General features: G+C 49.0%; 1 protein-coding gene across 2 annotated transcripts in view; it reads right to left on the reverse strand.

The window, feature by feature from the left end:
* TMEM266 (transmembrane protein 266) overlaps positions 1 to 14,659 on the reverse strand; it is a 133,275-nt gene that overhangs the window by 46,290 nt on the left and 72,326 nt on the right. For both annotated transcript variants that reach the window (XM_082386990.1, XM_082386989.1), the window contains one exon: positions 3 to 59. In XM_082386990.1, coding sequence (XP_082243116.1) covers positions 3 to 59 — 57 coding nt within the window. The remainder of the gene's footprint in view (positions 1 to 2; positions 60 to 14,659) is intronic.

The following is a 14,659-nucleotide window of genomic DNA, read 5'->3' on the forward strand; positions in this document are numbered from 1 at the left end:
ACCTCTATTTTGTTTTCAATGTAATCCCAGATCCCGAGCACCACAATCCGAAGAACAGTCTGAGAGGAAGTGAGAAAAGAGGTTATGGTTATTGTTCTCCCTGCCCCCTCCTCCCGGCGGAGAGGATTCCAGAGCTCGGAATCAAGGGCTCTGCTTCCTGTTCAATAACGGGAGAAGTCTTCACCATCCCGTAAGTGTTCCTCAGCCCACGTGCTCTCTCCACGCCTGCTTTGAGTGCCCCAGCTCAGGTCTGCGTCACCGCCTGTGCCAGCCCCTGGCTAAGCACCTTCAATGCTCCCGTTACATACAGATACACTCTGAATCCTTGGAATGATACTCGGGACCCTGCCTCCTTCTCCAGTCATCTGTTGCACTCCTGTCACGTCACAAACCACTTGCAAATCTACAAACATGCAAGCTCTTTCTCCTTTGCCTTGTCTTTGCATGTGGCTTTGACTCCCCCATTGACTTCCCCCCACCCCCAATCTCTCTCCTCTCCTTATACAATAATTGGAATTTCAGCATGGCCACCCAGATAAAAACTACATTTCCCAGCCTTCCTTGCATCTGGAGTGGCCATGTGACCAAGTTCTGGCCAATGGCTTATGAGGAGAGAAGCTCTGTGTACCACCTCCTGGTTGTGACCTTTAAGGGATTAGGCTCGTCCTCCTATTTCCCTCTTCCCAAAGACTAGAAGGTGGGTGTGTAGGTGTGGTGGGGAGGTGTCTTCAGTTAGGGAGGGCTGGCAACAAGCATGCTGGGCCCCCACCAGCCCCAAGCCACCATGTAAGCCTTAACTGCTGACCCCACCTTGTTTAATCAAGTCCCTGTGTTTTTGGTTTTCTTGTTATAGCATCTTGGCCTGTGTGCTAACCAGCAGAGCCTTTTCCCCTTTCTCTTCTTGGAAAGGCCTTCTCCTCTGGCCACGGCTCAAAGGTCACCTCCATGAAGCTTTTCTACCCTCCCCAGGCTCGGTGCCTCTTTCCTGGGTGTTCCTATAGGCCTTGGAACATCAATCACCACCCTCCCCCCCTTGGACTTTATATTACTTTGTGGTGACTATCTGCCTGATCCCCCAATTCAGGCTCAAGAGACACTGTCTGATTTCTCTCCTTTACCCCTAATCCCTGGCATATAGTGACACTGAGTGATTACAAGTTGTGACTGAATGAACAAATGCATGCATGTCTGATTCCTTAAAACCCTCAGGAACTCACTCCAATGCCTCCGCCTTCTGTGGCGGTTTCCTCACCAAGAGTACATCTTTTCCAAAGAAGATACTTAAAAGCTGGTCTCATATGACCCTGGTACAATTGTCGTAGGCCCTTCCTTGAACCAAGATGAGAAGTTCACAGTAATTCACACCAGGTGAGGTCCCTGCTCCCACATGCCTATAGTACAAGGCCAGCCATCTGAATGTGGCAAAGCTGTAGAAAGTCTAGGGATCTCTACCCACACTTAAGCCACAAAAAGGCTTGGCTGCTAAAATTTGCGTCTTCCTCATAAAGGACTATCCTGAAGAGATGAGAAGGAGGGATGCTGGTGGCAGCCAGGTCTATCACCATGTTTGAGAACACATAGGTTACATGTGGCAGCCTGATGCCCATTCCACGTGGCTTCCCAATCTCGTTTAACTGCACCACAGCTCCGAGCGGGTGCAGAGAGATCTGGGTTGGGGTCCAATATCTTGAGGTCACAGCTCAGTAATTGGCTGGTTGTGTGGCCTTGGGCAAGTCAAATAACCTCTCTGGGCCTCAGTTTCCCCTTCTGCTGGAGAGATGAGTTAGAAAATACAAATCTTCCAATTCATTATGAGACTAACATTTGCCATCTGGTACATATCAATAGGTTGCAGATCCTGGGCCAGCCCTCCTCACACACAATTCTCCTTTTACTGAAGGGGAAGCTGAAGCTCAGAGAGGTTAAGGAAGCTGCCCAAGGTCACTCAGCCATTGGGAGGTGAGTCGGCATTTGGACCCAGAGGTGTTTGACTCCGTGTAGTGTACTTCAAGCTGTGTTAAGAACACCAGATACTGTCCTAGTTTCTTTTGCTGCTGTTCACTCCCTCGAATTGTGCTGACTTTGAAACTCAGTATTTGTCTGCTCTGAAATGATACACCAGCCACATCCACCTCAAAATCCCAATTCTGGGGCTCCCAAAGCAAGAAGTCCAGGCCAGCACAGAGGGGAACAGGGCCCGGCCCGGAGGTGATCCCTCCTCCTCCGCCCCCTGCTGCTGCTCTGTCTTCTGAAATTGTGGTAAAATATACATAACATGAATTATACCATTTTAACCATTTCTAAAAGTGAACTGTGGCATTAAGTGCATTCACGTTGTTGTGCAATCATCACCATCATCCACCTCCAGAACTTTTTCATCACCCCAAACTGAAACTCTGTGCCCACTAAACATCAACTCCCCCTGTCCCCCTTCCCACAGCCCCTGGAAACCACCATCTACTTTCCATCTCTATGAATTTGACTACTCTAGGTTACCTCATTTAAAAGGAATCATCCTGCTTTATAAACAAAGCAGCATTTACTAAAAAGTCAGTGGGGGGATGAGGAAGGGAGCTGGCCAGGCTGAAACTCAGCCAGGAACCCCAGAGAGGGGAGGAGCAGGCAGCAGACAGCACCGGCGGAGCCTCTGTGCTCTAGGAAGGGAGGGAGGTTTGATGGGCTTATGGGTCAAGGTGGTACCAGGTAGGCAAGTGAACAGTGGGAGCACTGGCCACCTATTTGCCTTCCCTCCTTGCTGGCCCATCCACAGGGGACCCACCCTGTGAGGGAGACTTTCCTTCCTAGCCCAGCCCATGGAAACAGAACAGCCAAAAGGCAGTTGTGGAGATGGCTTGGGAAACAGCTCCTGGGCCAGCCTCCTGCTGTAGATGGGAAATGGCCTGGAACTGGCTGTTCCGAGTCAGGGTCAAAGGTGGAATGAGAACCCAGCTCTGAAACACTCCACCCAGGGGTTTTTCCCCTGCAGAGGTTTTTCATCCTTTGCTGTCTGTGGAGGTAGGGACCTGGCCACGCTGCCCTGCCACCTCACGGCCCCCAGCACGGGTCTCACCCAGACTGACTAACCCATTGTTGGCCTGTGTGTCTCAATGTGCAGGCAAGGACCCCTGCTTTAGCAACATCTGGGGATTTTGTTTAAAATGAAGATTCCTGGGCTCTCATGAAGATCCAGGATGTCAGGATGTCTGGGTGCAGGGTCCAGAAATATGCCTTTTTTTAACAAACTCCCCTGGAGTACCCAACAGAACGGCAGGGATGTGTAAGGTGACAATGCCCTGGGTAAACCCAGGGAGACCACATGCCCAGATGCAACAAGGAGAAAGAGAGTTAGATCAGGAGTCAAAGGTCAGGTCCCCCTTTTGGCCTCTGACTATCCCTTACTAACCACGGGACGTTGGCTGAAGCCCTCAGTCAGCCTGGAGGAGAGCGGAACTAGTGCCCCCGTGCTGCCTGTCTCAGCTAGCCAGCTGCTACAAAGCTCCGTTGGAAAGAGCTTTGTTAACAGAACTGCAGGAGGGCACTAAGGACGGGTTATTTTTATCACCCACCCCCACCCCAGGGCCCACAGCCTTGCAATCCTGCCCCCAAGATTTGCAAAGGGCTTTGAGGGGGGTGGGACTGAGGGACCTGGACCCTCAGCTCCAGGTGCTTCTGTCCCACCTGGGACTAAGGGTTTTCAGCCTCCTTCATTCCAGTCTCACCTTCCAGAGATGAGGACACTCTGACAATCAAGATAGGCCAGAGTCTTGGCAAAATCTCCAGGATTTATTTATTTATTATTTACTATAATCCAAGCTGTTGTGCCATTTTACAGATGCAGAAACTGAGGCTGAGAGGGGCAGGTAAACCTTCGGGTCCCCAGGCCCCTCTTCCTTCCCACCCCAGAGGCCTCATCTTTTCCCTCGGCAAGCCCTGCTCTCAGGAGGGACTACCCTCATTTCTCCCAAGGGAAGGGGCTCAGGCTTCAGGCAGCACGAGGGGAGGATGGGAAGTCCTGACCCTTGCATCTGCCCAGGCCCTGCCTTGCTCAGGTGGCAGCAAGGACTCCCTGGCCTCCTGCTGCCTGAGGCCTGAGCCCCTCCCCTTAGGGGAATCAGCCTCTTTCCCTGGGATGAGGCCTGATAAGGCTCCTAGGGTTTAGGAACCCTGGGAGACGCAGGCAGAAACACCTGCTAGTCTATCAGCTGCCTTTGAGCAAATTTTTCAAAGGCACCCCTTCCCCAAGCAGAGGGAGATCCCCTGGCTCACTGCTTGGTGAGCAGAGTGGGGGCTGGCACCCTTGCTCCCTGCAGAGCCATCCCCAAAGCTGGGCCCACCAGCCGGGGAAAAGGGAGCAGCACACATCTCGCCCTGAGCTTGTGCCCCTGCAAGGCTGCAGCTGGCGGCGTTGGGGAGCGGGGTGGTGCACGGCTTAGGGGAACAGCCTGGCCTAAGGAATACACACGGTGGGCACCAGGCCGCTGGGGGCTGACCCCTAGTGCTTCCTCAAGAAGCAGATCTACCCTTGGGCAAGTTTTTGCTGCCAAGATGGCTGCAGGCTCCCTCCTCTGCAAGCCCCCAGTTAAACTAGAGCAGCAAGAGGAAGACATGGAGTCCAGGATCCAGCTACAAGGAGAACTTCGGAAATGTGAGGAACATTTGCGGGGGCTGAAAGCAGTCTTGAACTGGTTTGCAAAAGAAAGTTTTGCTGGATGACATGCACAGGCTGAGGGGTGATCGCAGGCAGCACAAGGGCGCCCCCTGGGGTTAGGCGTTGATAAAACAGGAGCAGAGCAAGCAGCCGCCCCTTCCCTCCTTCACCCTCAAGTCTTCCAAGTCTGTGGGGAAGAGGATGGTGAAGGGAGACTGCCTCCTCCCCAGGGGTCTAAAGATGACCCCCTTCCGAGACGCAGCAGCTGATATCTCCAGGGACCTGGGCTCCCAGGCACACTGGCTGCACCGTCTCCCGCCATGCTGGGTTCATTTTGGCGGGAGGTTCCCGGCTACCTTAAAAGAATGGGTTCAAGACCCGCAGGGCAGAGCACAGTGGTGACAACATGACCAAACGGCAGTGAATTAAGCACTGACATGCCCTGGCTGTGTGCTCACTGTGCAAGGGGCACTGTGCTAGGCTTGGGTGACGAAGAGAGAAACTGGAACCCACATGATGTGCAAGGTTTGTTCCAGAACTCCCTCTGGGCATATGAACATCTCCACTTCCTCCATCCTGAAACATCCCTCACTGACCCCATGTCTCCCTTAAGCCACTGCCCTCTCCCTCTTCTCCCAAGTTTCTGAAGAGGTGCCTCCACTAAACCCACTGCAGTCTGACCCCAGCACCCATCATTCCAGGAAAATTGCTCGCACCTGGTTACCAATGACCCCTCAGCAGCTTCAGGTGTGCTGCCGGCTTCATGTTCTAGAAGGCCTCCTTTTGTTTCCAGGATCCCACACCCTCTGGGTTCTCCTCCCACCTCCCTGGCTACACCTTCTCAGTCAGCTTTCCATCCCAAAATTGTTTCCTGGGGCTCCATTTCTTCTCCTCTCGCGCTCCTCTATCCCCGGACAATTGCACCCTTGGCTTCAACTCGCACCCGACACCCTGAAGCCCCGCCCAGTCCACGACTCCAGCTGAGACCTCCTCCTGCAGCAGTTCCCAGGCTTAGCACAGGCCATCCCCACCCCCTCTTAGGAGGCCAGCCTCCCCCGGAAGTCATGCTCACCCTCACTCTCGCTCACACGCCCCCCCCAGGATGGCTGGTCCCCAAGTCCAGCAGAGTTTAGCTCCTTCAACTCTGTCCAGCTTGTCCCTTCCTCCGTCCCACTTCCACTGCTCTGGGTCAAACCTTTAACCTCTTACAGCTAAATGACACCTCCTAAATAGTCTCCAAATTCCAGTCTCCCCCCACCTCCAACCCCTGCTCCTCACCGGCTGCCAGAGGGATTTCTCTAAAAGCCCAACTTCATCACCCCCTTCTCCTGCTTGGAGCCTCCTCCCCACTGCCTTCAAAACAAGACCCCCACTCCTGAGCAAGACATGGAGGGCACTTCGTGACCTGGCCTGGTCCCCAGGACATCGCTCACCATTCCCTGCTGTAGTCAACAACCAGCCATGCTGTGGTCGCTCACGCTGTCCCTTGTCCGCTCTGTGACTGCTGCCTGAAGGTCCTCTATCCCCACCGTGCACCTAGCAGCTCACACATCCGCAAGCAGCCTGCATCCCCTCTGAGGTCTCCTACTGACTGCAGCAGGAGACTTAAGCTCCATTTCCGGTTCTCTCGTTACACACGTCCACTTGGCGGCTTCCCAGTAGACCGCAAACACCTGAGCTGGGCCTGCATCTTGATTATCAGGGCAGAAGCCTCACGCCCAGTACCACCTACAACACCTGGCAAGGAGTCACTCAAAAATGTGGGCTGAATGAATAAATAAACAAGAGCTTCCATTTATCAAGTCCTTCCTCTGTGCCAGACTCTGTATTGGGAACTAGGAGGTTAATTTTACGTGTCGACTTGGCTGGGCCGCAGGGTGCCCAGATATCTGGCCAGACCTCATTTGGGGTGTGTCTGGGAGGGTGTTTCAGATGAGATTAGCATTTGGACTGGAAGAGTGAGTAACAGCTGATTGCCCTCCCCAACATGAGTGGGCCTCATCCTATCCAATCCACCTGATAAAAACGAAAGGCAGAGGGAGGAAGGATTTGCTCTCTCTGCTCGACTGCCTTTGAATTGGGACATTGCAGATCCCGACGTGCACTGAGATGTACGTCATCAGCTCTCCAGGGCCTCCAGCTTTTGCCCCCTACAGAGCTGGGCATTTCTTGACCTCCATCACCACGTGAACCAAGAAGTTATCAATCTCTTTTATTATATAAATATATACATCTAGGTTATATTTGTTGGTTTTGTTTCTCTGGAAAACCTAGACTAATAGAGGAACTTTATACACATTATTTCATTTCTCACAAAATCCCTCTAAGAGCGTATTTTTAACCTCCTCTTACAGACAAGGAAGGCTGATGCTCAGAGAAGCAAAGGGACCTCCCCAGGACCAGACAGCTGGCAGGAGGCTGAACCAGGAGGCTCAGAGCTGGGGCCTGACCGTCCCTCTATGCCACTGGCCCACATGAATGAACTGCCGCCTGGGTGGGAGGACATGCCATGACAGCCAGCAACAGCCAGAAGTGGTACCAGGCGAGGGCGGAAGGGAGAACTCTGGGCAGGAGAGGAGCAGGGGGTGGGGTCACACGGGCTCAAGGGTCACTGCTTTTAAACCCAAACTGAGTCACACTGAGATGGGGTGAGTCTTCAGGGCTGTTGCTGTTTATAACAGCAGAAAACGGGGAGAAATCCTACAAGTCCAAGATGAGGGTTAAACTGGGGACATCATACAATGGCTGCAGCCATTGTATGGCAGGGGATTGCCAAAAGGTTAGGATTTGACAAAGCTGGGTGGTGGGAACACACGTGTGCATTAAATGATTCACCATGTTTTTGATGTGTTTCAACTATTTGCTAATTAAAAAAAAAAAAACACTAGTTAGAATCCCCCTAAGCATGTGGTTGTAAAAGTATGTACATGAAAAGACATTTACAAAATATTCATAGACAAAAATTGGGTTCCAGAATATCAGGTCCACTATAACCCCGTTTTTCTTAAGGAAAAAGTGTGTACATACACACTTAGACATTGAAAAAGGCTCACTGGACGTAAACCAAGTTAATAGTGGTTGTCTGTGGGTGATGAGAATATGGGCGATTTGTGTTTTCTCATTTTGTCTTGTCTGTATTTTCTTAATTTTCTACAATGGGCAGAATTATCTTTGTAAACATGAAGATTGTTGTTATACATCAGGGTGATGAGATGGAGCCTTGTGCTTACCCAGAGGAGTCACCAGGGACCCAAACTTTGGGTTGTCTGTGTGGTGGCCTCCCAGCTCCCTCTGAATGTCACCCGGACAGCCCAGCATGAGGTCTTGGTCTGTGTCTGAGGCCAAGGGTCACTGAGGATGTGCTTCTTCCCTACTAGGTCCCTCTTCCAGGAGGTAGAAGTATTAGCCCAGCTCTCCCCACTTGCACGGATCAGTTGTTGCTGAGAATGTGGTGTTAAGTGGGATGTTCTGGACCTGGGATTATTTCTAGAATCTCAGAGCTGGAGGGAGGACCTTAAAGGTTACGTTGCATGGCCCAACTGCCTTCCAGTGTTTTTTCATCCCTTGTCTGGTAGCCCAATGAGTTGGTCATCTAGCCTGAGCTTGCAGACTTCCACCAACGGTGAGCTTGACATTGTCTAAAGCAGTACATTCCAACTTGTTTAGAAAATTCATCTCTATATCCAACTTTCATGCTCCCTAAGATCATCGTCAAGGTCATGGCAAATGAAGAAATGAAAACGAGATTTTGAAAAAGAATTTCTCACATGTTTAATTTATTCACGCCTTCATTGGTGGGTGTCAGATGCTCAGCCCTACGCCAGGTGATGGGGGAGACAGAAGACTATACAGGCACAGCTTGGAGATTTTGCAGGTTCAGTTCCAGACCACCTCAATAAAGCGAATATTGAGTATGGTAGTTCCTCAAAAAACTAAAAATAGAGTTGCCATATGATCAAGCAATCCCACTCCTGGGCATGTATCCAGACAAAACTATAATGCGAAAAGATACATGCACCCCTATGTTCATAGCAGCACTATTCACAACAGCCAAGACATGGAATCAACCTAAATGTCCATCAACAGATGAATGGATGAAGAAGATGTGGTACATACATACAGTGGAATATTACTCAGCCATAAAAAAGAATGAAATAATGCCATTTTCAGCAACATGGATGGACCTAGAGATTATCATACTAAGCGAAGTAAGTCAGAAAGAGAAAGACAAATACCATATGATATCACTTATATGTGGAATCTAAAATACAACACAAATGAACATATCTAGGAAACAGATTCACAGACATAGAGAACAGACTTGTGGTTGCCAAGGGGGAGATGGGTGGGGGAGGGAAGGATTGGGAGTTTGGGATTAGCAGATGCAAACTATTATATACAGGATGGATTAACAACAAGGTCCTATTGTATAGCACAGGGAACTATATTCAATATCCTATGATAGGGGACTTCCCTGGTGGTGCAGTGGTTAAGAATCTGCCTGCCAATGCAGGGGACACGGGTTCGAGCCCTGGTCCGGGAAGATCCCACATGCCGCGGAGCAACTAAGCCCATGCACCACAACTACTGAGCCTGCGCTCTAGAGCCCGCAAGCCACAACTACTGAGCCCGTGCGCCTAGAGCCTGTGCTCCACAACAAGAGAAACCACTGCAACGAGAAGCCCGTGCACCGCAACAAAGAGTAGCCCCCACTCGCCGCATCTAGAGAAAGCCCATGCACAGCAACAAAGACCCAATGCAGCCAAAAATAAATAGACAAATAAATAAATAAATTTATTTTTAAAAATCCTATGATAAACCATAATGGAAAAGAATATAAAAAAGTATATACATGTATAACTGAATCACTTTGCTGTATAGCAGAAATTAACACAACACTGTAAATCAACTATACTTCAATAAATTAAAAAAAAAATTTTAAAAAGCGAATATTGCAATAAAGCAAGTCACAGGAATTTTTTGATTTCCCAGTGCATATAAAAGTTATGTTTACACTACACTGTAGTCTATTAAGTGTGCAATAGCATTATGTCTAAAGAAATAATGTATATACCTTGGTTAAAACATACTTATTGCTAAAAAATGCTAACCATCTGAGTCTTGAGCAAGTTGTAACCTTTTCGCTGTGGAGGATCTTGCCTCGATGTTGATGGGTGCTGACTGATCAGGGTGGTGTTTGCTGAAGGTTGGGTGACTGTGGTGATTTCTTAAAATAAGATAACAAGAAGTTCGCTGCTTGGATTGACTCTTCCTTTCATGAATGATTTCTCTGCAGCAGGCAATGCTGTCTGATTGCACTTTACCATAGTAGAACTTCTTTCAAAACAATCCTCTCAAACCCTGCTGCTGCTTCATCAACTAAGTTTATGCAGTATTCTAAATCCTTTGTTGTCGTTTCAGCAATCTTCACAGCACCTTCACCAGCAGTAGATTCCATCTCAAGAAACAACTTTCTTTGCCCACCCATAAGAAGCAACTCCTCACCTATTAAAGTTTCATCATGAGACTGCAGTAATTCAGTCACATCTTCAGGCTCCACTTCTAAGTCTAGTTCTCTTGCTACTTCTACCACATCTGCAGTTATTTCTTCCACTGAAGTCTTGAACCCCTCAAAGTCATCCATGAGGGTTGGCATCAACCTCTTCCAAACTCCCATTAATGCTGCTATTTTGACTTCTTCCCATGAATCACAAATGTTCTTAATGGCATCCAGAATAGTGAATCCTTTCCAGAAGGTTTTCAATTTACTTTGCCCAAATCCATCAGAGGAATCACTATCTGTGGCAGCTAGAGCCTTACAAAATGTATTTCTTAAAGAATAAGACCAAAAAGTCAAAATTACTCCTTGATCCATGGGCTGCAGAATAGATGTTAGCAGGCATGAAAACAACATGAATCTCCTTGTACATCTCCATCAGAGCTCCTGGGTGACCAGGCACATTGCCAGTGAGCAGTAATATTTGGAAAGAAAGTAGGTATCAACAGTGGGCTTAAAATATTCAGTAAACCATACTGTAAACAGATGTGCTGGCATCCAGGCTTTGTTGTTCCATTTTACAGCACAGGCAGAGTAGATTTAGCATGATTCTTAAGGGCCCTAGGATTTCCAGAATGGTAAATGTGGATTGGCTTCAGCTTAAAGTCACCAGCTGCATTAGCTCCTAACAAGAGCGTCAGCCTGTCCTTTGAAGCTTTGAAGTCAGCACTGACTTTTCCTCTCTTGCTATGAAAGTTCTAGATGGCATCTTCTTCCAATAGAAGCCTGTTTCGTCTACGTTGAAAGTCCTTTGTTTAGTGTAGCCACCTTCATTCATGATCTTAACTAGATCTTCTGGATAAGTCACTGCAGCTTCTACATCAGCACTTGCTGCTTCACCTGGTACTTTTATGTAATGGAGATGGCGTCTTTCCATAAACCTCAAGAACCAAACTCTGTTAGCTTCCAACTTTTCTTCTGCAGCTTCCTCGCCTCTCTCAGCCTTCACAGAATTAGGGCTTTGCTTTGGAGTAGGCTTTGACTTAAGGGAATGTTGTGGCTGGTTTGATCTTCTATCCAGACCACTACAACTTTCTCCATATCAGCAATAAAGCTATTTCCCTTTCTCAGCCTTTGTGTGTTCACTGGAGTAGCACTTTTCATTTCCTTCAAGAAAGTTTCCTTTGCATTCGCAACTTGGCTAACTGTTTGGCGCAGGAGGGCTCATTTTTGGCCTGTCTCTGCTTCTGACATGCCTTCCTCACTAAGCTTCACCATTTCTAGCTTTTGATTTAAAGTGAGAGATGTGTGACTCTTCACTTGAACACTTCGAGGCCATTACAGAGTTATTAACTGGCCTAATTTCAATATTGTGTCTCAGTGAATAGAGAGGCTGAGGGAAGGGAGAGAGACTGGGGAACAGCCAGTGGGTGGAGCAGTCAGAACACACAAAACATTAATCGATTAAGTTCGCTGTCTTACAAAGGATTAATCTCCAAAATTTACAAGCAGCTCATGCAGCTCAATATCTAGAAAACAAACAACCCAATTCAAAAATGGGCAGAAGACCTAAATAGACATTTCTCCAAAGAAGATATACAGATTGCCAACAAACACATGAAAGAATGCTCAACATCACTAATCATTAGAGAAATGCAAATCAAAACTACAGTGAGGTATCACCTCACACCAGTCAGAATGGCCATCATGAAAAAATCTACAAACAATAAATGCTGCGAGGGTGTGGAGAAAAGGGAACCCTCTTGCACTGTTGGTGGGAATGTAAATTGATACAGCCACTATAGAGAACAGTATGGAGGTTCCTTAAAAAACTAAAAATAGAGTTGCCATATGATCCAGCGATCCCACTCCTGGATATATATCTGGAGAAAAACATGGTCTGAAAGGATACAGCACCACAAAGTTCTTTGCAGCACTGTTTACAATAGCCAAGACATGGAAGCAACCTAAATTCCATCGACAGAGGAATGGATAAAGAAGATGTGGTACATATACACAATGGACTATTACTCAGCCATTAAAAAGAATGAAATAATGCCATTTTGCAGCAACATGGATGGACCTAGAAATTGTCATACTGAGTAAAGTAAGTCAGATAGAGAAAGAGAAATATCATATGATATCACTTATATGATACAAGTGAACTTATTTACAAAACAGAAATGGACTCACAGACTTAGAGAACGGAACTTATGGTTACCAGGGGGAAGGGATAATTAGGGAGTTTGGGATTGACATGTACACACTGCTCTATTTAAAATGGATAACCAACAAGGACCTACTGTATAGCACAGGGAACTCTGCTCAGTATTATGTAACAACCTAAATGGGAAAAGAATTTGAAAAAGAATAGATACATGTATATGTATAACTGAATCACTTTGCTGTACACCTGAAACTATCACAACATTGTTAATCAACTATACTCCAACATAAAATAAAAAGTTAAAAATAAATTAAAAAAAAAAAGAAGCACAACCCTCTTGCCTTCCATCTGATGACTGAGGCTCACCAGGGCCCCCCTGGGAGGAGGGAGCAGGCAGGAGAGGGACCCCTCACAGATCCAGAATCTTGGGTGCTGATGTGCAAAGATGAGGCCCTGGCTCAGTTTAGTTTGGCAATGGCCCTCGCTTGGCACACAGCACAGGTAACCCAGCAGGCCAGATTCCCTCGAGACCCAGCGCAGCCCAGGACAACTTTAAGAGGCAGTGCTGGGGAGAAGGAGGTGGCCCTAATAGCTGATGTTAAAAGAAACCTTGATCAACTGACAGGTGGATACACAAAATGTGGTCTATCCATACAGTGGAATAGTATCGAGACATAGAAAGGAACAAGGCACTGATGCATGCTACGACGTGGATGAACTTGAAAACATGCTGCGTGAAAGGGCCAGACACAAAAGGTCATACATCATACAATTCCGCTTATATGAAATATCCAGAATAGTTAAGTTCATAGAAACAGAAAGCAGATTAGTGGTTGGCAGTGGCTGGGGAAAAGGGGGCTTGGGGGAGTGGCCACTTACTGGGGACAGGGTCTCCTTCGGGGGTGATGAAAATGCTTTGGAACTAGGAAGGGGTGATGGTCACACAACACTGTGTGTGTGCTAAATGCCACTGAACCTTTAAAATGTTTTGTTATGTAAATTTCACCTCAGTAGAATCCTGATAATAATAAATAGGAGGAGGAGGAGGAGGGTGCAGCAGCTGCTGCCACTGCCTTGAGGCTCCTGTCTAGAAGGCCAGCCGTGGGTTGGCTTTCTCCTCTCCCAGGAAGAGCAGGGCCTCTCTGCATCTCCACCCCAATTAGGGGATGGGGCCGACACCCCATGACCTGTACAAAGGCCCTGCTGCAGGGTGGCCCAGCCTGGCCGGGCCCCAAGGCCTCATGCGGTCTCAGGAAGAGAAGTTGCTGGCCTCCCTGGTGGCAAGTGGCTGCTGGGCCTGGTCTCAGCCAAGGGCAGGGCGGGACTTTGGAAACGCCGTTAGCACAATTCTCCATCTGGATTCCAAAGGCTCTGCCCGGTCTCGGTGTTGCAGGGCCCCATGGAAGTGGGATGACCCTGCCTGACCTAGCACAGCAGGACTCAGAAGCCTCCCAGGCACCCATTTTCACCTCGGGCCCCTGTAGGGCTCCCACACGGCCTGACTGTGTGCGGGGTGCCTGCTCTCACCACTTTGAAAAGCACCTGCCTCACTGGTGAATAGCTCGGCCTATTTGAATAGATGTCCTCAAACTGAGCCCAAACGAGCCCTGCACTTCTATTCCGTGGACCTAGCTCTGTCCTCTGGGGCATCTTCCCTGGAGCAGCCCTCAGAGCTCTGAGATGGGCAAGGATGGGCTGGCCCACTGCACACCCGCCCCGAGGCCTGCATCTGTCCCGCCTGCAGGCCTGGCAGGTTTCTGCTCCTCCTAGGCCTCAGTTTCCTAACTCACAAAGTGTCCCGCCCAGTTCAGGGGCTGTCCTAAAGCTCAGTTGAGACCAGGGGTGGAATATCGCTCAGCACAAGGTGAAAGGCTGCCTTGGCATCAGGAATCCTTTGGGTTGGACTTTCTTGGAAGTGCCTGTGACCCCACACCCATGTTAAGTCAGCTGGTCCAGACTGACCCCCACCCTTGGCCTGCAGCCATTTCCCAGAGGAAGAAGGGCCAGCCCCGAAGGGGTGGCATTCGCTTCTCCCTAGGTGAGGCGGTGTGCCAGTTGTGCTGGGTTTGCGGTCAGAGGTATTTCAGGGCTGCGCTTTTCTTTCTCAGTTGCTGGCCCAGGCCCTTCCCCCAGATTTTTGGTCTGCTCCCCACCTGCCGGCACTAGGGCCGTGGAGAGGATGCGGTGCTGACGGACCAGACGAAGAGTCCAGAGCCTTGGGCCCGCTTTTGGTGGGAACTGGCTATGTGACCCTGGGCTGCCGTCCTCGTCCATGTGGTTTTAAAGGGACACTGCTGGCATTTTCAGCAGGCAAATACGCAGGCCTGCTCCGTGGCTGAGGGATGTT

The sequence above is a fragment of the Balaenoptera borealis genome (assembly GCF_965194805.1).
Source record: "Balaenoptera borealis genome assembly, chromosome: 3".
In the NCBI taxonomy this organism is placed as follows: Eukaryota; Metazoa; Chordata; class Mammalia; order Artiodactyla; family Balaenopteridae; genus Balaenoptera; species Balaenoptera borealis.